The 26,577-nt window shown below is 38.6% G+C and overlaps 1 protein-coding gene across 15 annotated transcripts in view; it reads left to right on the plus strand.

Moving 5' to 3' along the window:
• The window catches only part of LOC116426634 (uncharacterized), a 651,129-nt gene that overhangs the window by 501,827 nt on the left and 122,725 nt on the right, over positions 1 to 26,577 (plus strand). For all 15 annotated transcript variants that reach the window (XM_076369924.1, XM_076369923.1, XM_031975851.2 and 12 more), the window contains one exon: positions 6,402 to 6,705. In XM_076369924.1, coding sequence (XP_076226039.1) covers positions 6,402 to 6,705 — 304 coding nt within the window. The remainder of the gene's footprint in view (positions 1 to 6,401; positions 6,706 to 26,577) is intronic.

The raw sequence follows: 26,577 nt of genomic DNA on the forward strand, positions 1-26,577 counted from the left end.
ACTGGAATCAAAGACTATATAATAATTTATAAAACTATAACTAAAATTCCATTTTCAACAAATTTTTATAATATCAAATTTCTTCAACAAAAAATGAAAATTTGAACTTTAAAGACCACTCCATTTCAATTACAAAATCCATACTTTCAGTAAAAAAATGTACACATCCTTTGAACATATACTATGTTCATTATAAAATGAATCGAACACTATCTCAAAATCTTTTCAAACTATCTTATCCCCGATTTTTTCTCTTTACCAAAGAAACCTGCAATCTACAAGCTTATGAATCATTTCCCAAGTGATCTGGGCATCCTACAGGACCATTGGTCACTGGGAATCACAAAGAAAATACATTAAAAGTTGAACAAATTAACTTTTACAGCTTGAACCACTCTCTCGCCCCCCCTCTCTCTCTCTCTCCCTCTCTCCCCCTCTCTCTCTCGACGATTCGTTCGTCTCGAAGTTCGTCCTGAAATGGAATTTAAAGGAATTCGTTCGTATATCGATGGACTATAAAACTTGGTCCGATAGGGAAGCCCCGCAACTACTAGAAAATTTACTGGAAACGATGTCCTCTGGCCTGGACTGGCGGTCCGACTACTTCTTAGCGGGATCCGCAGGAGAATCCCTTACCCGTTGGAAGATACGAACGTGGACAATGTTCGAGACCTCGTTAAAGTTTCAGAATACCAAGAGAAAGGGTCGACGTCGGTCGCGCGGACCGAGCGGTGGAAGTTTCACCGAAGAGGGAAATCGGAATACGTTAATGCCGATGGGTTTCATCCACCACCCGGAGCTTGTCCCTATTTTTTAATACGCTTCCTTTATGTACCCAGCGCGGTAATTACCAGCGGATTCGTGTTCCGCGTCTGGTTTTCCAATAACGTGGTCAAATATTGTCTTCCCACGCGTGGGTCCTTTTTCACCCGCGTCGAAACTCCGACGGATCCCTCCTCGCGGAATTGAAACCGTGTACTGTACGGCGAGCCGTTTTATTAAAGCATGTTCACATTGATTGATTGCTTGCGCCGCGAAATTGAGTGATCTTTTTAATTTACGAGTGGCGGTTATCTATTTAACAATCCACTCTTGTGTTCTTGAAATCGTCGTATGGATTTTGATATCTATGTTCTGAATTATATGAATCCCATTTTTTATATGTTCTTGATGATAGTAAATAGTATAATATATTGTATGTAGTAATATTAATAGTATAATAGTACTATTAATTAATATTAAGAAATTCATAACAAATTTTCTCGATTGAAAATGGAGAAGAAGTAAAAGCAGGAAATATTCCTATAAAATATTGAATTTATTGATAGTTGTTGTCAAGATTATTAACAATTAAATTTAATAATTTCTTTTTAATATTTTAGAATACCTACTTATTGCCCTGCGAATAAACATCGTATAAAATGCGAATATAAAATTTACGTTCCTAATCGGTGAACCGTATTACATAATTTATTCATAAGTATAATCGATACATTAGATGCAGCATAAACTTCGTTACATAATCGATTATTCGCGTCACTATCACTTTGTCCATTCCGCAGTGACATTAAACAGAGGCGTCTACTAATATCAATATTTAAGTGACCCGAAAAAGTGTTCTCCAGTTTCCCTCTCGACTCGGCCCCGTCATCGTCACGATATTCCTGGCAAATATTTGTTCAGCGAAATCAGAGCCTCCGGTTAATTTCTACGTCGATACGACGGCAGTCGAACGGGGCAGCGACGCCAGTAATACAAACTGACAATTTACAGCCGCGCTTACTTATATACACACGCTCTCTCGTTCATAAGTCATCGGACATTTCTATTGGCAAATGTCGAATAAGAACGAATCGATCTCGTGAAGTTTCGTAAGTCATGTGTAGCTTTATTAACTCTTTAACTGCTACTGGAAATGTAATGGGATGTAAATTCAAATATCAATACAAGAAATTTTTAATACACTCTCGTTTAATTCTTCCGTTCATTTCACAAAAACATTTCACAAAAATCTCTAGAAATTCTTCCGCTATTCCCGTTATTTTTTTGTTTTATTTAATTAGTTTTATTATGATGTAACTCTGTTAAAGTGAGTTAATTATGGAAATAATTGGGTGGGTTAGGTATGTAATTATAAGGTTAATATAAATCTGTATTTTATTAAATAATAATATCAACATAATTTGCTGGGAATGTAATATGCTAATATGTTTTTTACAAAAAAAGTAAAAATATATTTCTGTATACATATATTATAGTAATCCCGGCCGAGCCCCCAATTTTATAGTGATTACTATTATTATTAGATATTGAAAAGGTGGATCTTCAGTAAAAAGAGAATTAGGAATAAATAATGTATTTAATGAGATAAAGAAACAATATGGACAACACGTAAAAATAGAAGGTTAAGGTTACTTAATACCACGAAGGCCAACACACGACTCTCTATCACGCACAAAAATGTTCTTCTCCGCTGTTTTTTAACAAAATGTCCTCATGCACGCATTCCCACTCGCTTTTAACACATACCCCCATTCGCTCTGTCTTTCTCACCCTTGCACCCTTCTCACTCGCATCTTTCGTTCATAGTCAAAATTCACTCAGTCACGTACACGCTTTTGTCACAGTCCAGTCGCTCAGTTCTAGACACTTTTCCTCGCATTCTTTCAGCCACTTGAGATTTTCTAAACGCAGTCACACTATTTCCCAAACATCCCGGCGCCGTCCGTCGCAATACGACCTGGTCGCCCTTACGCACGCACAACAAACCATTCATCCTACAATACTTTAATCTACGCTAAATATTCTAGATACTACAATATTTAAGAATAAACAAAAAGTATTTCAAATACTGTTTAAAACGATATTTCGATAACTAATATATTTTTACTGCAATATTCTAAATTTCATTACTCTCTAATTTCATTATTGTCCAAACTAACATAGAATTTTTGTATAACAAATACATTTAAAAATTGATTTATTACATTTATTGTTAAGCACTCTGTCTGTGACGAGTACTTTTGAGTATACGCTGAATTTTTCTCGGAGGACCACCTAATGTTGGGACTAAGAGTTCTAATGACTAATTGACTGAATGATGTACCTCCCTGAATGGAGGTTTTCTGAAGTGTTTCTAATTTGTTTCTGAATGAACGTGGTTGCTAAATGAACGTGTTCCTATTTCTAATTCTCAACTGATTCTGCTTCTGGTTTGTTTCTAAACTGTGTTCTAACTGTACTAATGCCGTTTCTGTCTCTGATTTTAAACTCTGACCGATTCTCAACTCTCTGAAGGGTTTTTATAATCCTTCTGGACCCACTCCCTCCCTCTCGATGTACGAAGGTCGGCCTCATGGGCGGTTTTTTCATCCCTTCCTAAGTATGATAACCACTCCTGTATCATCCCCTTCCAGTACGCCCGTAGCGCGGTATTTCATGTCGTTACGCTGGAAGAATGTTTGGCAACGTTGAGGAAATTCCATTCGGTCAAGATCCTTGAGGACACTTTTTTCTGAAATTCTAACGGACCCTCTGGAACACGACTTTACAATACCTGGGCTAAAGTGAAAAAATAGACAATGTTTGATCTCTAAGCTGAACCCTTATGTGCCACATATTGGCTGCAGGCCGGCCTGCTAAAGTACCGAACGGAAAGCTAACGGTTATGAACGTCTCTATGAATATTTTCCCGTATCGCAAATTGTTCCCTTGTTGTCCTAACATTTATATCAATTATATCAATTTCAAAATCACATTCTTTACTGAAATTAATATAAACTATTTAACATTTAAAATAATATTATATTCACCGCACGTGTGCAGTGATTTGTACATGTTAATTTAATTTTTCGATCTCGATTACTGTTAGGACTAGCGAATGTGAGGCGTTTAACGGTGTCGTTTCCATCGTGTGACTCATTGCCGGATTAATGCAATTATGGGGTGGGGAATCATCGTATCAGAGACTCCTTAAAGGCGATAAAGTCACCCTTCTTATTCGTCGGTTAGACCGCATCGCCAACTTGTTGCACTTTCGGCTCTTTCTCTTTTCGTCCTTTATCCGGTCTCGTCGGCTGTTTCGGGATATCGTGAAAATACCGCGCACTGCGATAGCAGTTAACGCGGCTACCGTTGATGAATGGTTACGACCACCCTTACACTTTTATTCCGTGGCCATTATGAGAAGCGTGCCGAGAGTAGCGCAGGCCATTTAAATATCTTCCCTGAACTTCTAGGTAAGGAAATACGAATTTAGATTTCTGTCTTTAAAATTTCTCGTTACACACACATGTTAAAGAATTATTTTCCAAATCTTTGGAAACTTTCCAATTTTTTTACAAATGTATTTACATTTTATTTTGTTAATAATTTCAGATGATATTAATACTTTATCTTCAGTTTTACGTTAATTCCTTTTTTTTTGTTTACTGCTAATTGTAGTATGCCTTTTTCTATCGAGAATGTCGTCCCCTGGGAGACTCCGTATGCTTCACGAATTACTTTAAAAAAAAGTAAAATCAAATATAAATTTAAAATAACATCAACGTGATGTTATCAGACGATTATGTTAGTACATGCACGACAAGAACGAATTAACATTATAATATTATTGCCAGTCTAATTTTCATATTTCATCACGGGTAGTACTAGTTAATCAATTTTCGAATCATTTTCAATCTTTCTAAATTTTTCCTAATCTCTTCGAATGTTTAAATCTTTCCATCAACACCCCTAATTCCTTTCCTACAAACAAACCTCAACCAACCTCCTGCACTTTCTATTCAACAAACTTATCGTCAAACGAACATCTCGAACGTCGAACTCAGCGTGTCAAATTCCTCTCAATTAAATCACAACTATTACCTCCCGTCTCATTTCCATAACGCGCTCCATTCCGCTGCAAGCCCGGCGTTCATCTTAAATTCATCATCGGTTGGCGAAATACCACTCCCGCGAGCTAAACGCGACAACTCCCTGCGAAATCGAAATTCTCCTCACGAATTTTCCTCGTTTATGATCCACTTCCTCTCTCTCTCCCTCTCGTTACAACGAGCCAGACCGTCGGAAATTCATGCGCCAACTTGTTGCACGTCCCTCAATTTTTCCTTTTTTTTTGCCTCCGCCTTTTTTTTGCGCCACGAACGCCAGGCAACATCAACTTTCCCGCTTTCGACCGGGTATCATTTACCCGGGGACACGCGAGCGCCGGTCCACGGCCACATTAAGTGTACATTTCGCCCCGCGCCAATGGCATTACACCGGATATCGGACAAATGGGGTGAAGAGAGAAGTCTTTAGGCGAGAAAACGTCCGTAAGGCTGTCACGCTGGGGATAAGCTTAGATGTGCCTCACAGATAGAACGTGGAACGTGCTCGTCGTTGTACGGGATTTCCGGAGCCGACTAGATCCTCCAGTATAGATACCGACGTAATTGGGTCGACATAATTTTCTACGTTCGATCTAGGCGACGTGACGGCTCCTCGTTTTCCGCGATCTTGCGCAAGTTTGGAAATTCTTTTTTGAGACACCGGATTTGACAGCTCCTCGGTGTAACGTGGAAAATGAAATGGATAAGGTATAGGTTTCTGTAGTTTGAGATTGTTTGGCGAATGGGTACTTTGATTTCGAATGTTAGTTAACAACAAAACTACCGAATAGTTAAATTGAGATTCTGAAATTTCTCTATAGCAACTCCAAGGGTGCATCTGTTCAAACTGTAATTGATTTACAATGCAGTAAATCAATTTCTTTAATAATTTATCAGAGAAACATCTGTTATCTATTTAATAATTGCAAGAAGAAGACATCAGGAATGGGTCACTTTGACCCGTCTGGTATTTTTAGTGTAAAAGATTGGTTTTTATGTGAATACGAGGAGGAAGGTGTTGATAATGCGATTAAATATTGTGTTAATAATTGGTAGGAAATAGGTATTTATTTTCTAATTTATCTATGGGATTTTGTAAAGAATTACGAAATTCGAGGCTAGAAATTGTAATCAAATTTAATAGACTGTTATTTTATTTTCAATTTATTGATACTGTTGACTGAGAAAGTTCAATTTTGTTTCATTACAGTTTCTCTAAATCTGTTTAGAACACTGTACATTTATATAAACATCTACAGTACTGTTTGGTAGTTTTGAATAGTTAATATTTTTCATGGTGAATATAGTATAAAAGGAACAGACGAAGATTGAACTTTCGTATGTTTAAATATAAAGTTAAAAATATAAAAAAATAAAGATAAAACGTAATTATTGATTTCTTACCAATATTTACGTTAATTGTAATTGAAATAGACAAACAGATTCTTCTTCTGGCCCCAGAAACTTTTTTAAGAATTTTCTATCGACGTTTAATATGTTAATCGACATTTTCTGAAATTTCTGTAACAGGAACGGACACATGTTGACCCATCGAAACAAGAAGCCGTACGAGTGCAAAGCGGAAGGATGTGGCAAATCGTATTGCGACGCGAGGAGTCTGAGGAGGCACACGGAAAATCACCATGCCGGTAGCAAGGTGATCGAGAGCGTGAGTCCTAGCAGTCCGACCACTGGTCCTCATACTCCTAACACACCGGGTAGCAATCCTAGTACACCTAGCACACCAGGTGCGACGTCAACGTCGAATGGCCATGGACATCCGGCCTTGAAGCAATTGCTCGCCACGGAACCTACGCAGGCGCAACAACAAAAGGTGAGTTCGCCATCTTTCTTTCTGCCTCAGTGAAATGGCATGGTCTGTGTTACAATTGAATCGTTAGTCATTAATTTAACCTCTTTCCCTATGATTTATTTCTTAACTCTGATCGATACAACTACTATACCCTTTGTAATTTATTGGGAAAAGAAAAAATATTGATGTTTATTCTATGTCTACGTTCACTCTAAAGATTAACGATTAGTAATAGAAGAGTAATATTTAATTTATATTTAAAAAAAAAGGAACACTTCAATTTCTCAAATGCGGTTTAAAATTATCGTTACGAACCTGACAAGATATTGTAGGTCAAGGGGTTAATAAGATAATTCGAGAAGTTTATCTTTTTAAAACGGTAATTTTACTGAAACAATAGGAAAATGAAAAATAAAAATTTGTTAAGTGTTTATGGTTTCTGTGGAATTTGTATTGTCTTAATTTTTCGTCTTTTTTATCGTATCGTTTCATTATTTAAGGCATGTTTCGTTCAAGTAAAATTTTAATGTCGGTAACATACCGATACCGTCACCGAAATATTAAATATTTTCAAATATTAAATATCCAACTCAAAACAAAATAGAAATTTATTCACGTTTTCTTAAATCATTTAGGATAATAAACTTTAAGCAATCATGTGGGCGGTGAACGTACAAAATCCGCAGTCTATCTGTAATTGCTGAATATTAAGAAATGGACAATCGGGATTGTCCTAGCCCCAAGCGCCAGTGCGAAATCCGTCGAGGCAATTTGATCCGAAAGCTTGGCTCGCGTCACTCGATATATCGTGGCACCGTTTTCTCGAAATTGGTCCGATATTGGTTTCATCTGAGATAGGTTTAAAGGCTTACAGTCGGCCGGATGAGTCGGTCAACGCTGGATCTGAAGGATCCAGCAGCGTAAGAGGATTACTCGGATCTTCGCCGATCGTCAAGCACGTTACGCATCCTTTAACTGCGCCCTTATTAATTTTTATACGCCATTCGTAGTCTTCAATTTGTCGTGCGCCCCGGTGGGGCTGACTCGATAACAGGATTCTAGGAATTACGCTTGTTCCTGCGGTCATGGGACCTAAGATTACCGTTATTACGGATAATTCATTAATAACTTCGTTGCCGATTCTTCTCTCGGATTGATCCTGTTGCAACGGATAATTATTAGAAGGCCAAGGTTTCCTACCGAATACTAAGAAACAATGTTTTGTTAATGCAACAGGTTGTGAAATTCTTATGTTTTGATATCGGAGTTATTAAATATTGATATTAACTATTGTTTATTAGTTACGATTTATTATTATTAATATTTATTGATTAGGTATTGTTCTTTCTTCTTCACTTTATACGTATGGAGATATTTTGAAGTATAATTTTACAAGATCAAAGTTTGTGGTTCGAGAATATTTTATAAAAAAAATATATATACAATATTTTAATTTATTTAATGATTCGTTATTTTTTCTTAGACGTCGTCTTAAATATTTTGATATTCTAACGGAGACATTTTATCTTGGTGGTAATGCATATGGATCATTAACAGGTTTTAAATCGTGATTAACCGTGTATTTTAATGAAACTTTCTTATGACAATTTCAACGAATCATCTTAATAATGTTATCATATTTAAGTGATGTTTTGTATAGTAATCTTATATTTACACACTATTCTACTATCTAATACTTGATACTTAATAATATTCTCCACTGTTTCCCGAGTTTCAACAAAGTCTGACTACTGCGACAGTTGGCTGATTATGTGCTAACCAAATCCACTGTTGCCAACACTCGCCGCTGTGTACCACTGTAAACGATGGCTGACTAATACAACTGTTTCTGCTGCATTAATAATGGTCCCTTATATCAACAATTAGTTTACAGAAGATACTGTATTATTACATTCTTGATAATTATGCGGAATAATTGTTTGCGGTGCATATGTATGGCCGGAGTGAACAGCGGTTACGTTTGTGCAGCGTACAACCATTAGAGGCATTGGAATTTAATGGACACAAATTATTTATAACATAATATTTATTTAAATTGATAACTAACAGGAAAGGACTCTGAATATCGCCATCCTCTACTCGCTGATGGGAACTTTAATGACAATTTGCAATGAGTAGGACACTTCTACTTTTCAAAGTATTCATCAATTCTATTTTTCAAAGTTAGAATGAATTTTCTCCCACCGCCTTTTACATAAACTTCAGCATTAATTTTCTTGATGCCATATCGAACGAACCAAGTTTTATTAAATAAATTAGATCTAAGAAAACAGTGAAGCAATCGCTATGAAGAATTTTAACTCCTCACTTTCTGCTTCATTAAGCAAACTGTTTCGACTGCGTATGAATTTCGACGAGTGTTCACTTACCAGTCAGAGTGTTAATTGGTCATCTGATCATTCATCGTTGTTCAACACCATGAGGATTACACAAATAATAAAAATAACTGATAGTATTATCAGGAATGGTTAATAGGCAGTAGCCCTCTAGTGGTAAGACTACGGGATGCCACAGTTCTTTATTGGCTGCGAGCGCAGCCGACAGCGACTACGGGGGTGGTCGGGGTGGTTGGCCATTGTCGGCCGATAAAGGGGCGCGAGAGAAAATGAAGGAACTGCTCGCGAGGAATCGAGCAGGATTCGACGGGGGTTGGAGCTGTACAGAAAGGAAAAAGGCGGACAGACGAGAAAAGGAAGGTTCTAGCGTTCTTCGTCTTACGGGTTTGCCCTCCCTCTGTTCCTGGGAGCCTGCAGCGACCCTCCGCCGATCTCTCGACCGGCCTCAGACCTGGTGGAAATTAGTTCTCGGCCGTAGAGCACGGAATTATTGCTGCTTTCAAAGTCGCTCGAGCTCGGGCTCGCAGCGCGCGCTTACATCTGGGGTTCCAGGTCGAGGAGAAAATACAAAGAAAAGAAGGGGCGGGGACGGGGGTGGGGATGGAGCGAGAAGAAACCGTGTACAGACCCGTATGAGCGGAAAAGAGGGAAAGAACGCCTGGTCGGCGGGACAGGAGGCGGGCGAGAGGGTAGTTAAACCGAGACTACAAATCTACGATATTGAGTTAGAAGTAAGGCGAACCCTTGAAGCGGGACTAATAAAATTTGATGACCGGGAACTTCGTAATGAGAATGAGACGAGGAGAGCGCCGGCTACGGAGAAAAGATAGTCTGAACAACGTTGGTCGTGGGTGGTGGGGTGGCCGGCCGACCAGCTATGAAAACTTCTCAGACACAATGACTTCGTGATTTATGGCGTTTCATCGGGCTACGCTGCCTCGGCTTACACGCCGATGATTAGTAGGTTTTACGGGAGGTTGTAATCATTTACTTTCTGCGCATTGTTGGTTCCACCGGCTTTTGTTGGGTACGGTTCGAAAATATTGCGCGATGCCGGTGGCTGCTCAGGGTGAGCGCGATTTAGCGCTGAACCCTTGAAGTTAATCCTTTGTTTTGTAATTGGATTCTGTGGGGAAAAATCCTACTGAAGATTCTGTATTGAGTTTAGTGTATAGGAATATTCTGTTGATGTAGAGGGAAATGTTATTTAGTTTTTAATTATGAATATTTTATTTTTGCGATAAATGGCTGACCGGAGTAAATATGTGTTTGACGTTAAGCATCGTTTCCAATGAAAAGTGAAGTATAATATCTTTAACTAATTTTTTGTCATTCTAATAAATATCCAAGTATTCTTCAGATTAAAGGAGTAATTGTTGTGAAATATATTATAAGGCAAGGGATTAATTCGATTGAATGTTTACCTCACGTTTTCATACGTTGTTCAGCGTGGATGGTTTATATTTTGACGAGTTACACTAAGACCCCGCAATGTTATTTGGCTTTTAACTACGTATTCATGACGAATAGGTTTCCCGTCCTTTTTTAAGAGTTCCTAGAGAACTCGTTGCTCATTTTGTTTGTTCGGGCACAATGGCAGGCACGAAAGGTGGCTGACGTGCAAAGTAGAAAAATACTGGCAGGAGTATCTCTTTAAACACAGCGTCCGGATGCAAAGAAAAAGGTCACTTTATGCGCCCGTGAATGTGCCAACGTAAAAACATTAAACCGTCCTTATTAAAAGTCTCCCGTGACGCTCGCGAGAATGCAAAATGAGACTAATTTCGCGTGGTGCCGTTGGTATGCATGAAAAGCGCGACACTAGAAAATATTTTTCAAGACTACTCGATGGTCGAGCGTCGATGGAAATACTAACGAGAATAATAGGAAACCTTCAATCAATTAAAATCAACATATTTATTCTGGGTTTATGTCAATATGTAATGCAAGTAAACATCAAGTAATCGTACATATTGTATATAATATTGAAACGGAAACATTTGCATTATTTGTTAAATAAAATATATAATATATAAAAAAATGTTACTTATCATTGTTTAATAGTGCAAACTTCATCTTTAAAACGAGTTATCCTTCAAAATAACAAAAAATCGCCCAGCATAGAACAATAAATACCTCAATAAATCCTAAATAAATAAATTGCAAATATTCTTCAAATTCTAGAACCAAATAGCAAAAAACATCTGACCAATGTAATGCAATTAAAACCACAAACTTCATCAGCAGTGAGCCAGAAATCGCAAACTAATACATGAAACACAGCAGGATCAAAGTGCAACGACTACCACTTACAAAGACACGGTGTGACCCACTTGCGTAAATACGCCCGCGGATTAAAAGGAATCGGTTCAAAGCAACTACATAGTCACATCTCAGTTAAAAAGATCCGCGCGATTTTTCCGGCGTGGCTCGATATGCTATATGTAGAAGCCGGGGTTCTCGTTTGAAGACACCGATACAAGATTCGCCCGGTAATTTGAAGTTGCAGGAACAAGAGGGCGGGCGGGCGAATGTAATATGTGCCACATAGGTGACGAGCGCTCGCTCGTCGCGTGAATCCATTCTATGGTGGCGGAAAGACGAGACGGGCGCGGGGGTGTGGGCGGGGGCCGACGGGGGCGAAGTGATTCGACATCAAAAGGCGTCTGTCGGTCGTTCAACCGGGGGCCCTCTGATTGCACCGTAAAGGCGGCGTGTCTTAGAAATCACGGTTATCGCGGCAGAAAATCACTTTCTTGCTCGCGGAACCGTGCACCGTCCGACAAAAGCGGTAAAGGGCAAGGTGAACCATGAACGAGCGGGGCGCGGCGGGGGTGTTACACCGGCAAAACGCGGCGTCGGGGTTGCATTGTCTACTTTCCTGGCTGCTTTGCTCCTTGGTCAGCACCCTAATTCAGTAATCCTTTTTTCTCTTCTGTACTCTGGAATAACTTCTGTTGTTTCGACCCTCTTGTGGCATGAATTATCGTTCCTCTTGTTTGTTTAATTAATGGGTTATTATTCGTACATGATCATTTTTGATTTGTGTATTTGAAACATTTCGAGATCGCTTTGGGAATTTGTTAAGTACAAATGTGTCTTATGGTTGCTCGGATGTTTCGATTCTTTAATTAAAATAATTTTTGATTGAAATAATATCCTACTTTGGGATTTCTTTCGTAGATGCTTATTGGAGTTGTTTTGTAATTAATAATTTGCGTGTAGAAAATTAATATTTGTATTCATTATTAGCCTCATGGGAATGACTAATGAAAACAATGAAGATAAAAAAGAAATTCAATGGAAATTATTTTTATGATCGGAATCCGAATCATTTACGACACTATAGACCCTTGATGTCAATATTAAAATACAATATCGCTGAATTATGTTATACAAATTCGATTCGATTTCATAGAAATCTGCTAAAGATTTTTAGTACGCCATTGTTGGAAAATCCATTGCATTCTTTTAATAATCAGATTATATTGGGATATGCAGGATTTCTGGTCCTTTCAAAAGAATAAAATGCGCGATCGCATACCCGCTTTTCTGATTGAAGGTAGTTCATAGAATCAGCGCGATTCATTCGGTTCCAACTAATTACTACAGAAATTGTCTCGTCGATTTCAGCCGTGAAAATATTTGTCATGCTTTGACTTTTTATCGCGGCCCGCGCGCTTCAGATTCAATTTTAATCGTATTAAATTCGAAGCGCCCGACTTTTTCACCGGCGGTAACATTAACAAAGAGTCCTAAAATTTCATATTACACAATCGCATTTTTTGAAAATTCATTCTAAGAGTTCGTGAATCGTTGCTGGCCATAGTAAAATTGGATTACACCGGCGTCCGTGCGAGTACTCGTCTATAGCTGTTGCTTAATACTCATTAGCTAAGTGTTTGTTAACAAGTGAATCGTTTTTTTTCCCTCAGCCTTACATTGGATTTTTTAAACGCGACGGTAATTACGAAATTCCGATGAAGTTATGAGAGTTGCGTGGGCCGTTCTTTTATTTTATTCTTCTTGGAAAAATCGGATTCGTTGCGCAAGAGTAAACCTCTAATATTTATACAACATCAAATTTCTAAAGAGTACTTTACTCAATAAAAGTTAAACAGACAAATATTTCTCCAACTATATTCTCTTATATTAAAAACGAAATGAAACGTTTATTTTCTTGCAGTGTACATTTAGTTTCGTTATAGATGTATACAGTTCTAAAACTCACGAGAGAAATTTTCATTCTAAAGAAAGTACAATCGTTATTACATAAGAAAAGTTAACATTGAAACCATGAAACATGTTTCTGTTCCATTCACTTTAAAAATAATAATAACTCAAATAATCTGTTATCACAATCATGCACTATGAAAAACCTTCAAATAATATATCAAATGGTATCAACAACCCTTTCAAATATGTCTTCCAAAATCTAATGTAAACCTAAATCAACATTTCAAACAATACAATGTAATAAAATTTCTTCCAAATATACTTCCAAACTTGAATCCACCCAAATCCTCAAACGTAACGGCACACAATAAAAATGATTTCCTTCGCTTCTTCCAGTCTCAATGCAAGCGGCAACAGGAAAACACACGAAAAACTGCGCGCATGTTAGACAAGGATTTAAGACGCTCAAAGTTTTCGTTCCGCGTTCGACGAGGCTGTAACCACAGGAAACGCGAACCGGCGTCCGCGTTCCGCTCGAACGATCGTTATTACCGTTCCAGAGATTCGTTTCGCATGCACTTGGGCCGGGAATTATCTTCTTAGCGTGGAGACATCGTAAACTGGGTCAAACGGGGATGTTCGACAGTGGTGGGCGGGCGGGAGGGGGTAGAAAGGGGCGCACGTGTCCCTGGTTACCGTTCTCTCGTGTGTGCGCGGCCTCGCCGGCTTTAGAATCACGATTGAAATCGTAGTCGTGGCCCGGAGTGCTTGGTTTGGTCGTAGCCGCCTCGAAGTTTGCAAATTACGTTCGACCGTGTTTGGACTCGCGGTTGGACGGCCGCCTACGCCGTTCTACACGCGTACCCTTTCACCCCGAGGTCCGCGCGTGCGAGGACATTGCCGATAGTCCGAACTAGCGCGCGCGCGCACGCCTGAGTCAATTGCCGCGCGGAATTCATGGTTCTCGAAGTTAACGCTCAATCGGACTCGCCTTTCGTACGCTGTTCGACGTAATTAGAGGATCAACTAGCTCGGACACGGAGCACACGAGGAACATTTGATACTACGAAATTTGTTTTGAATTGACTGGACTTTGGTAATTCACTGCGGGTGATGGTCTGTTGTATGATGGTACTGTGGCCTTTATCATTAAATTTCGAGGGTTTATGGGATAATGATTGGTTTTTCAATTGAAATGTTTTTGATTGGAAATAATGATTTCGTATGAACGAAAATTTGTTTTTATTGTTGATAACTAAAGACTTTTGTTATTTGTATGAAGGATATTTATGGGATCTTAAATATTTTTCAATTGAAATGTCTTTGATTAGAAATAATAAATTCTAGTGAACAGAAGTTTGTTTTTATTGTTGATAGGGGCGATGATTATTGTGGCCAATGTAACAATTAATTTCAATAGTAGACGAGTTTCAATTACCAACTTTATTCATAAAAATTGTTACGTCGACTATTATTTTCAGTTCTACGAGCAAAGTATTAATAAATAACTGTTTAAATTGGAAGAGGAAGAAGATAGGAGATTTAATTGTAAGAAATTCACGAGAGTATAAGAACACTTTAGAAAGTTTTATTACGGTCTTACCTTTTATTGTAGCGGGATGAAACCGTATTCACAGGGGAAATTTGCGATTGTAGGGGTATGGAATAGCGAAGTGATGATGCATTTTTGTAGTGATTTGTTTCTGAGGAAATACTTTCGTCGTTTCCGTATGTCTATCTATTAAAATTGTTATTCAGAGATTAATAAAAATTAATTATCCATCTTTTATCTTTAAAAAATTTGTCACTCATTTATAAATACGTAGAACGTTAGAATCACAACTAACAGCAACAATTTAATTTTTCTTTATGGAAAATATAAAATTCTTAATTTGAACATTAATAATTACCTACAGAAAGTATATAAACTACAAATTTCCTGAGTTACGATATATGAATCGACTATATTTCACGGTCTTCATAAACTGGTCGTTTTCCATTAAAAACCAAATTTCAAATTTAATCATTAATGATCACTCAAAATTAACCCTTTGCACTTGAAGCTTTTTCTCACTGATATTACCAACAACTCGAAACAGTTTTAATAGAAGGAGCATATTAACATATAATTAAATGATACGCACATGAAAAGAAAAGTCATAGATGTATTTTGTTCCTTTTTATCAATTATAAATATAAATGTTATAGTATATTTAGTGAGAAAATTTTACAGTTTCTAATCACAAATTTTAAATGACTCTGCTCCGGAGCCCTCGAGTTTAAAGGGTTAAAATCAATTCCTACAAAATTTCAAACATCCCAACACCCCTAATTCAAAAACACGCAAACCTTTAATAAATACTCGCCAAAACTCAAATCCCAAGGGACCTAACACAAGAGTTCCAAAAAACCTCCTGCATTTACACATTCTCGTGCCTCAACCCACAAACAGAAGTCGCATAATTCTTAAACGGTTAAGCACAATTTCCGCAGCATCGCATCAATGTTAATCGTTCACGAGCCAGAGAAAAAGAGAGACAGAGATCGCGAAGAAGTGCATTAAATGATACCCGCGTCGGCGGAAACGCGAGTTAAAACGACGGAAGGACAAGTGTCCCCGGCCCAGCTGAAGCGGAGGGAAGGTAACTGCTCAGCGAGTTCTCAAAGTTTCATTAAAATCAGCGAGGCACGGTTCTCACGGCGGCTCTCCGCGCCGCTTAAAAGTTCGTTTCGCCGGGCGTAGACGGTAATTACTATGGCAATCGCCCGTTTCGATCGGCCGACGGAAAAACGAAGATAGAGATCAGCCGGTCTCTGGGATCCGGCGACGAAGAAGGTGAAGAGCTCCTCGCGGGGAGGCCATTACGCGGTAATTCCGGCTAAGATGGCGGCGCGGAGATACGATATATCCAGGCCGAATCGAAATCGCGGCGACAATTTCGCCGGGAATCGCTGTGAATTCGATGACGAGCAAGCACTGCGGGAATTACGAGGGATTAATCGACAACACCCGCGATTACGCGCTTCAAAGAAGTCCGACTGCTTCTCCGAACCTTCCGACACCGAACTCTCACCCCTGACACTCGTCGAAACCGACCCTTTGTACGCGGAAACTGGATTTCCCCGGATCGACTCGGTTTTCGTTTTTTGACGCTGGATTGCCAGCCTTAGCACTTTCTCTTGCGTGAGTTTCTTAATGCTGGAGTTGAAATTGAGTTTTTAATGCTAGAGTTGAAATTGAGTTTTTAATGCTAGAGGTTTTGAAAGAGGTGGAATTGATTTGGGAAATTGCGGTGAGTTTGTTGATGGTTATGGTAACGTTGTGATGTTGGTGATGTATTGGTGGTGACTGAATATATAGATTAATATGTACATTAATTTATAAATTATAATATACTGGAATGTGTGAAATAAAGGAGCTTGACAACTTGTAAATTTTTTCTTAAGAATTTTGATAATTTAAAAGTAAAAGAGCTGTTCTTTTGTAGTTTCTGATTAACGAATGTTCTTGAATAGTTGCGAAACTTTTGAACTTCTTTGGTTCATATTGCATTACTTGACACAAATACATAAAATCTACAGTTTAATTACATATCTAATAATATTCTACTTTTTAACTATTCTCAGTCAATGGAGCAAGCTTATAGAATATTTGAGATTACGTTGAACGCGAATTTAAATGGTGTTATATTTACGGATACACGGTCGATATTAACATTATATTAACGGAATGTTTGTTGTTTGTGGGTTATGCACGAAAGTCTCTCATTTAATTCCATGTTCTGTTTCGACGAGTATCTATTCGCGAGGATGTACAGAATAATCCAGAAGTACAGACTATTCAATATTTAAGCAGCCGTGTGCATTATAATAGGAATTATTCTGAAACTTGTTTCGCCCGCAGGATATACACTTCTCGAAATAATTAGAGGATCATCTCGTGAAATGACTTTATCGTTGTAACACAATATTCAACGCTGCCAAAACTCCGACACACAATGCAACGTAGGCACGCAGGGAAAATATTATTGTACAATCTACAAAGTGTTCCTTTCGTTACCTCGTATTTCGTTCGCTCTATCATCGTTGTATTCCATTCGAAGGACCTCCAGCTCTCTACACGTAGTACTTCCCATAATTTTCAATTTACACGAACGAGAGTGAAAAGAACTTTCCTTTGGATACTTCGAGCCACGTGATTTTAATAATATTTGGTTTACGGGAGTTTGTCAAATTCACATTTTTACAGAATAATTTCGGAAGATTCCAATTAAGCGGCAATTGATGTAACTTTCGTTAACATTTTTAAAAGTCGGAATAATGTGTAGTAATTTCGATGAAAAGGGGAATATATTTACAAATCATATCCCGGACTATAGGAATTGATGCTAATTTAAATATTTTTAAACAAATTTGAAAAAATCGAAGTTATATACAATTTTAGTAATAAACTCTATTCAAATTTTTCATTATACGTATCATTTCTCTAACAAACACATAACAAAAGACATTTTTATAACATACAATACAGTTTTGATAATTTTCATACTCTACAAAAACTATAATAAACGAAGTTTCACAATGTATATTACAAATACATCCATAATCTGATATCTAACAACAAAATCCACGATCGTGAGTGTATCAATTTATTTCATTCCTCAATAAGGACACTATAATTCTCAAAAATATATTTATCAATAAATTTTCCATTTCATTCTCTATAATTCGAACACAAAGCAATAAGTAGACAGTTTTATTTACCGAAGAGAAAAACACGAAGACTCTAACAAGTCTCTGTAAACGCCGAAATGAAACAGAGAGTCAAACCGATGAAAGATGAATCAAAGTTCATAAACAGAGGAACGGCGAACGATAGCAATAATCCTGACACGCAGAGTTCTCATATCATCGCTCTCTTCTGAAAACATTACTCCCTCTCGGCCCTCTCTAACGCATGATCCGCCTGATCCGCCATAAACTCCGGCGTGTTGTGTCTGAAAATATCTGTAATATCGGAAGACACTCCGGGAACGATACGCGAACAAAATAAACGGCGCAGAGATGCGGGGGCGGACGATAAATTTCCAGACACCGATCGCGAGCACCGATTCCTAAGCAGCAGGAATTCCAACGAATCGCCGTCGCGAGCGGAAATTGACGTACTTTCCCGGAGGAGCTTTCGGAAGGAAGCGAGCAGCTTGATATCGGCCGAGGATCAGACCCTCCCATTTGAAGCTGTATCCGATTTGCAGCTATTCGAATAATTCGTTCGGATCTTTGGTTTCTTCAGGAGGCTAACAACATTAGACCGCAACCGACTCGATCTCGGCTCAACCATTATAACTAGACGGCGGATTCCTATGCATTTTATAGGAAAGAAAGTGCAACATTGCAGAGAATGCACGCGGAACGGAGAAATATGTAAAATATAATGTACAGTGATGTTTATAGTATCCTTGTAGGAAAAACTATGTTCCATCGTAATTGTATTCTTAAAACCTTGAGCGTTTTATGTTTCTTAATAGTTATTAATTCACACATATTTTCTATTTACACGATATTATATTCCAACTATTTCCCAAACTATTTATAATTGAACCAAACAAACATTTCATAACAACACGAAAATGTCAATAACAAGCCCGATATCAAAGAGACTAACCATTCGCGCAAACAAAAATTCCCTCGCAAATTTATTCATATAAACGAACAAAATTTCCGTCACTGAAAGTATCCTCGCGCCGAGTAATCACTTTCCCAATTCAAAGCCAGGGGACGCAATTTTTCGACAGACCCCATTTCCAATTTTCCATTACGGTTCCTTGCGTGGAAGCATTGCGCGACAGAAATTTTCACTGAAAATATGATGATTCCTGTCATCTTCGGTCGCATAAAACCGAACCGGGTCGCAATAAATTCTACACCACGCACCAGGATCCCCTCGATTATTTTTGTCCCGTTATTCCAAAAGCTAATAGAACGGGAATAAAATTCCCCGTTGAAAGTAACATTCTGCGCCATCCCCGTTCCTCCGTCCCATCCCTGTTCGCCGACCGAACAAAATTTCATTTCACAGTTCGTCCGAGCCGAGCAAATATTATCGTAAATTTCCGGGGGCCGCTTATCGGCCGCGATTCTCCATCGCTCAGCTTCGTCTTGCAGTGGGATTCTTTTGTTTCTGGCCGCGTCCCCGTGAAAATATTTCTTCTCCGCAGGCCGATAAATCAACGCCGGTCCGCCCGGCGCTCCCGGTCATCAATAACCCGCGGTGCTTAGGCTTTTTCGCGCGATACATCGGAAGGAAAAGGATGGCTGCCGCGGCGTACGCTTCTCTCTCGGCCGTAGTCGTTTCTATATTTTCTTTCGTGAGCCCGGCGTTCGGCTCCTTCATCTTTTTGCCTCTCGTTTCTCGTTTGCCATCGATTCTTTGCTGCTTCTTCCACCCGTTATTGCATGGAAGACGCGCGATTTCGAAAAAAAACTTGCGAGTTGGCACGGTTTAATGACCCGGAACAACGCTGCCCCCGGTTCCACGGGCTCGTTTATTTTTCACGAGCGAGCGAAAACCGACGCCCGTGAAGGGCCTCGCCGGGAAAAATCGGCGCGCGTTCCGTTTCCACGGGATGGATCTTCGTGTGAAGTTCTTTTTTTTATTGGAAAGTTGGCAATGATTATAGAGTCACTGGTGGTTAAAGTGTGGGATTTAAGACGTAGTTATGGGACGAGAGTAAAAGTGCGTATTGAAAGTGTTGTCTCCAATAAGAAAAATTTATCGCTGTACTTGTTTACCTTTATTTCATCAGTAGTGTGGGAACATTCAGTGTTAAATGTATGGCGTGTTTCTTTCGTCTTCTTCAATATTTCAAGAGCACGCCGGTCGTGGACGTTGTATTGATTTTAATCAACTGTCGGTTTACCTTGAACTCTGTTTTAACACTTTGAGAACATTTTGAGAATTCTTTGAGATATTCTAAGTCTTCTGCAAAGAAAGCTGAATTTTATATCGAATTCTAAAATACTAGAGAAAAAGAGAACTGTTTTGATCTTTAATCTTGATTGATCTTTTTCCAGTAATTTACTTAGTAAAATAGGATTTTGAAAAATTAAGATCCTTCGTAGGGGTTGCTTTTTAAATCTACTCCGAATTTCATCTATCCAATAAATTTCTATTCGTTCGCTACGTTATTATGCTAATTCATCGTTAAATAGGTATAAATAGTTATGGCGCCTGAATAATTTAACGTATATATTACAACTTCTACTTCCGCCATAGTAGAAAATATAATTTATGAAAAGTTACATCATAAGTTACTCGATTTTCAATTTCTTCGATCTCTCGGAGCATAAATTATCAACCTATATACGCGCGTCAAGCGTCGCGCAAATGTGTCTTTTCCGCACCGCTTGTCCACGTATAATGAGTGTCGTGTTCCGGATCGATCGGAAATTATAATTTCCAATTTGAGACTAATTCACCGCTGTTAGCAACGGGTCGATGAATCAACAGCTAATCAGCATCGTTGAGTTTCTGCTTCGAAATGGCTCGAACGTGTCATGTCTTCATTGTCTACAGACATTTCAGGATATAGTGCAAATGTTGTTAGATCGTCTCCTTATACTAACTTCTATCATACAAAATTAATACTTATTTTTTAAAATAAACGAAGTATTCATCATGATTACGTATAATTTTTTCTTATGTTTCGATAAACTTTTTACTTCTTCTTTTAATGGCACTGAATAATATCTTATAAAATAAGGTAAAAAGAGACGTTACTCATGGAGTGACCTAATATATCGCAAAAGCGTCCTTTCATTGTCATCGTAGCTGCCAAACAGTGTGTTCATTACCTCAGAGATACAGTTTCGATACCCTTTTGCAAACGGGTCCCGCAGCGCACATGTTCCCGAGCGCGAACACGCACGTTTGACCGGGCGAAATTTATTAAACGTTGGTTGCGCTCGATATGGAAATAAATCCGGTACACCAAAAGTGGCACCGAGTCGTAAATAACGCGCGACAATGAAAATTTATGTTAATACGACAGCGCAACGTCGAAAAGATAACTAAATGAAATTTTGTCATTTCATCAAAAAAAGGACAATGCGTAGTTCTTACAATTGGCATTGAGTCTTCTTGGTACACACGTTCTTCTGAAAAATATTATTGTAACTTTTAGGTATTGCTGTTGTTAATTTCACAAATTCGTGGAAGACACAAATTTTTCACTTTATCTGGCTATTGGTTAATTATTAAGTAACTGTTAATTACTTTAGGCTGCTATTGTTATTAAATATCTGACGCGATATATTTGATAATGTTTCATGGCTAGAGTTATCAATAGACAGTGAATATCTTTGGAGATAAGAATCTTCAAAAAGATAGAAATGCAAGTTTCAAATATAGATAAAACTATGCTAAACTGAAACCTCAATATATTATTAAGACCATAAATTCTATTAATTATCCCAAGGTTCCCTAATCGACACATTTGCATTAGAATATCTTCAGAATAAGTAACCAACTACTCCACAAAACATTTCCTAAATTACCTCCATTTCCATCAATAATTAATATATCAATGTTTAAAAACTATACTCTTAAGAAAATCACCATATTTTCCAGAAAATATTCTCATCGCCATAAACACCAAATCAATAATCCAAGTGGTCAATAAACTCAATGAACCAACTAAATCAAAAACTTAATCAACACGTATCGATCCGTCGATGTTCCCTTTAAAAAGAAAAAAAAGCGGCACGCGAAAAAAATGGAAAGGGACAAGTGAATCGGAATTTTCCGCGTTCGAATCGAGTTTCCAGTGAAAGGTGCGTCGTCGATTCAACGAAGTCGTCCGGCTTCGAATACGTTGATTTAACCTGGCTCCCTCGATTCGTCCGGCCCGTCAAAGGGTGCCTATAATTTTCCTTCCACTCGCCCCCCTGTCTCTCTTCCCTCACGCCCTTCCACTTTCTCCCTTCTCTCTCCTCTCTCTCTCTTTCTATCCACCTACAGTCGAATTATTCTCCTTCATCGAAAGCCAGGTGAACTGACGATACCAATTTACCCTGGGAATTTACTTTGCGCCGAACAAAAAGTCGCCCCTCTTTCGAGCGTATTCCGCGCGGCAGATAAGGGAATACGGACGTTCCATAAAAATCGTACGTGAACTCCCATGGAATCGATGGACTCCCCCTCGTTCGAGTGGCCACTTGGTTTTAAAAGCTCCACGGAGCGGAATTAGAACACGTCGGCTCGGGGAAAGACCGGAACGGGCCACGGGAACCTCGTTGCTCGTTCGTTCTGAATCGCGGGTTATTATAGACTCGCGCTGTAACATTTCGCTTCGCCACTCGCCCTTATACCCAGTATCCTTTTCTCTTCGCCCCCTTTCCTTTTTTCTTTTTTGTTCACCGATGTTCGCGGTTGAATGGACACTTCAGTCGAATTTGGAGAAACCTACCTGCTCGATGGCGGTTTATTCACTACGGTGATTGGGAAAACTTTTCGATTATTAGTTTTCGCTCTTTGCTGTGACAACTCTGTGTTTGTTGAAATAATTATAAGCTGACTGTGGATCCTGATGCATTTATGAGAAATGGGAAGGGTAAAACTGCACAGAATGCACAGATGAGAGAATGTATGAAGTATCTAAACTGTGCTTTTTATAATATCTTCTGGGATAAATCCTGTTCTATTGTAATTCTATTTTTCTAATCGTATTCCAATTATGATTGTAAAATATAAAGTTATATACACGGATAAATGTTGCCGATCAAAATTTTCTGATGAACAAGGAATGATTACGGTAACTAATGACTGAATATAGTCACTGAATTCATTGTCACAAAAAAAAACTCTGTTCCTGTACGTGCTTCATTTTATTTTATTTTATTTCAAGTTCGTAGCAAGAAGACTTCTGGTCACTAGAAAATATATTTGAAGAATATATTGCCCACTAAAATCAAAAGATAATTATGTTTGCGTATTTTCTCTATCAGCATACACGAGAAATTCGAATATGAACAGATAGAAGAGTAATATCTAGAAACGTTTCAAAGCTTTCAATGAGTGAAGTTTCGTTCTGGAATAAACCGAGAATTTCGATGTCCATGTAAACGTCCATGTATTCTTCTGTATGGAAAGTTGGCTGGGCGCAAACACGTACAGCAGCACTTTAGATTAAAGGTCTCATCGAGCACTTTGTCTGTTGGGATGCTTGGGAAACTCGATTAGTTCCGTAGCACGAAGGGGATACACGACTTCTGCGGTGCTTCGGTCAAAGATAAAGCCAGTGCGAACCGAGATTCTGCTGCGCACAGCCGCTGCGACCGTTTGATTAAAGCCCGGCACGAACACGATTAGCTTTTTGTGATATCCCTTCGCCCGCCACGGAGAACAGAAAAAGGTATTGTCCCACTAGAAACCGGAAGCCTCTGAGTCACCGGCCTTCATCTTGCTACAGGAAAAATCGCTTGAGCCGATAAGATCGTTATTCGAACGGTGTTTGCGAATTATTTCGTTGGCTGACGTTCGAAACTGACCACCTGAAAAAATTTTGCTTTCAATGATGAAATGAATGCTTCAAACTTAATCTGGGCTTGTTTCAACTGACATAATTTGTTGTTAGTAGATTTTTCTGTGTGTAAAGATGTAAAAGAGATGTGGAAATCAAGTTTGTTTAAATTAAATAATTACTTTTTATCGTGTTTCAAGATTTAATGTGAAATAAAAATAATTTGCTTCGAAGAACAGATTGAACATTTCGATAATTCATTTATAAAGGTACTAACTATTATTACAAGCATTCTTGATCGTAACTGCTGAGAAAATAATAAATTTCATAGAAAATGTGCAATTACTTATAACCAAATTTAAGAATAAACTTCACTATTTAATTCGATGTTTTCCATTAAATGATCAACGCAGTGTACGTTGAAAACTTCTTTCTGACCCTTTAAACGAAAAAACTATGTTACCAAACACGGCAGTCAATTGATATTATCTTGCAATCATTTACTTCATTAAAATGTACAGAATTGACTGAAATATGGAATAGATCCCTCGACGCGACACTCGATATCCATCAAACGACGGCGTAACGACCGAACTAGACGCGAGTTCGCGGAAACCAACGGCAAAGTATACCGATGCGTAATTGTTTACTCATTTACTCGCGCATGCTCGGGCGCTGTTTACCGTTTATCGAGTGCATGGCTACCATAACAACGCTCCTACTCGTAAAATAAGACGAAGGAGGCGTATCCGGTGTACAGACACAATATCCTGAGCGGTGGCTGTGTGTATCGTGTGCGAGGCGTGTTTCACCGATGCGAGCATCCATTCTTGAGGAAGCTAAGGAACGCGTGTAGATACTTCCGCAACCAACTGAAGTCCCGCGACTCAGAACCGCAATGAAAACTTGTTAGCTTAAACCATCCCTGGGACTAAACACGTTAGTTGGTAGCTTTACCTCTCGAGTTTGATCAAGTTATTTTAATGGTTTCATTCGATTTTCTGGTTCTGTCGTTGAACAGAAATATCACTTCGTCGAATTAAACTGCATTCTATGAAATTTCATTGAACTATGTCTTACATATTTTATTCGATATCTTTCTGTTGTCTTTTAGTTTACGTAATATATGTTTGTACACTATTATAAGTTTCCGAATCTGATTCTTTAGCCCTTTAACTCGAATTCAAACGAATTCACGAAGTGCAATATTGAACCTTAGCAATCTCTTTAAATGCAGGGCTACAGTTTACTGTTTCTATATAAACGAAATGCTTATGTTACTAGGAATTGAATAGCAACTTCATGTTCATAAGCAAATGGGAGTAAGACTAATATTTGGCTGCAGCAGAATTTTGCATTATCACGCATACCTAAAAAATTGTATTGAAATCATCGAAACACTGGTTTGAACTAAATTAAACTAAAATAAAATAATCATATTTATTTAATACTACAAACGATGGGTTTGAGCCTTTTTCACCTTTTATTTGAGTATAACATATATCATGAAACTTCGGAAGAATCGCTGTAGGTTTGAACGTGTATGGGGGCCTTTAAATGCAGGGACGAGTGTAGGATGTTTACGGTATATATACAAATAGGTAAAAGACTGAGCACAAGCGAGAAAGGTTCTTAGGTATTGGCAGCGCTCTATTGGCAGAGAAGGAAAGGTGTCGCCATAGGGTTAAACGATTGACTAAAAATCTGGCACTCTTGTCTGAGTGGTCAAATTCGGATTCAGAATGTTCGGTTCTAGTATATGATTGGTTGAGGCGCTCACGCAAACTAATCGGATCGTGCGACAGGAAGTGGAGAGATCCGTTTCTGGACTCACAATTATATTTCTCGGAACGATTGTATCCGCCCCTATGACGTTACAAGTGCCAGGTTCCCAGCAACTGACGATACAATGTGTTAAGAAGTTAAGCCCCTTAAGTCAGATCGCTAAAATTTCGTATTCAACCAGGCCATTCAACCTGTCAGTTGAAACGTCTTCTTCGCTGTGTCGAATGACGCCCCGGAAGCTGTGGTGGACTGCAGTCACGGTGTCGTCGCGCTACCCCGAAAACTGTTAATCATCCGGCGGTCTCTGCACGTCGATGCATCATCTGTCCGTCCATTCGTCGGGCTCGCTGATTGCAACGCGAGCGAGTTACAAATCAAAGTCACCGTTCCCGTGCGCGGAACACTGACAGTTCCCCGCCCGGGTATTGGATGAAGATGCAGAAACGCGAGAAACGACGCGGCTGACAAGAGAACGGACTCGGGGACTGTGAAACGGGGCGAAACTGGTGAAACTGCGCTTGCAGAGAATACAGGGTGCACTGGAAATTGTTATGGTCGTTCCATAATGTGAGGAAATATAAGTTAGAAAAGGAAATGTTCATCAGTTGAATTACATTTCGTCAGTCTATTTATCAGTCTATTAACATTTTCATTTGACGAAAGTTGTATTCAGATGTTTCACCTGTTGTTTAATAGATATTATGTTATGAACTGTTCTTTTACAGAGTCTCATTACATATCATTCTACTCCAGCCATTTCTTTCTCAACATTAACAAAAATTATATACCTCCCCAATTCTTTTCATTTAACCTACTATTAAATATACTTATCATAGAAATATCCATTTACCAAATAAAAAGTATTAACAAAAAATTCAAATTAACAAAGGCAGTCTCTTTCTAAACCAACAGTCTTTGCGAACAATAGTCTTTTAACACGTTCAGTGCCGCGTGTACCACATATGATACACGCCAATTTTTGTAAGAAAATATTTTTAAGGGACACACGGTCACGGATAACTGTACGTTACCAAGTACCGAAAATGTAAAGAAAC

Source organism: Nomia melanderi, chromosome 8 (assembly GCF_051020985.1).
Source record: "Nomia melanderi isolate GNS246 chromosome 8, iyNomMela1, whole genome shotgun sequence".
NCBI classification, from domain to species: domain Eukaryota; kingdom Metazoa; phylum Arthropoda; class Insecta; order Hymenoptera; family Halictidae; genus Nomia; species Nomia melanderi.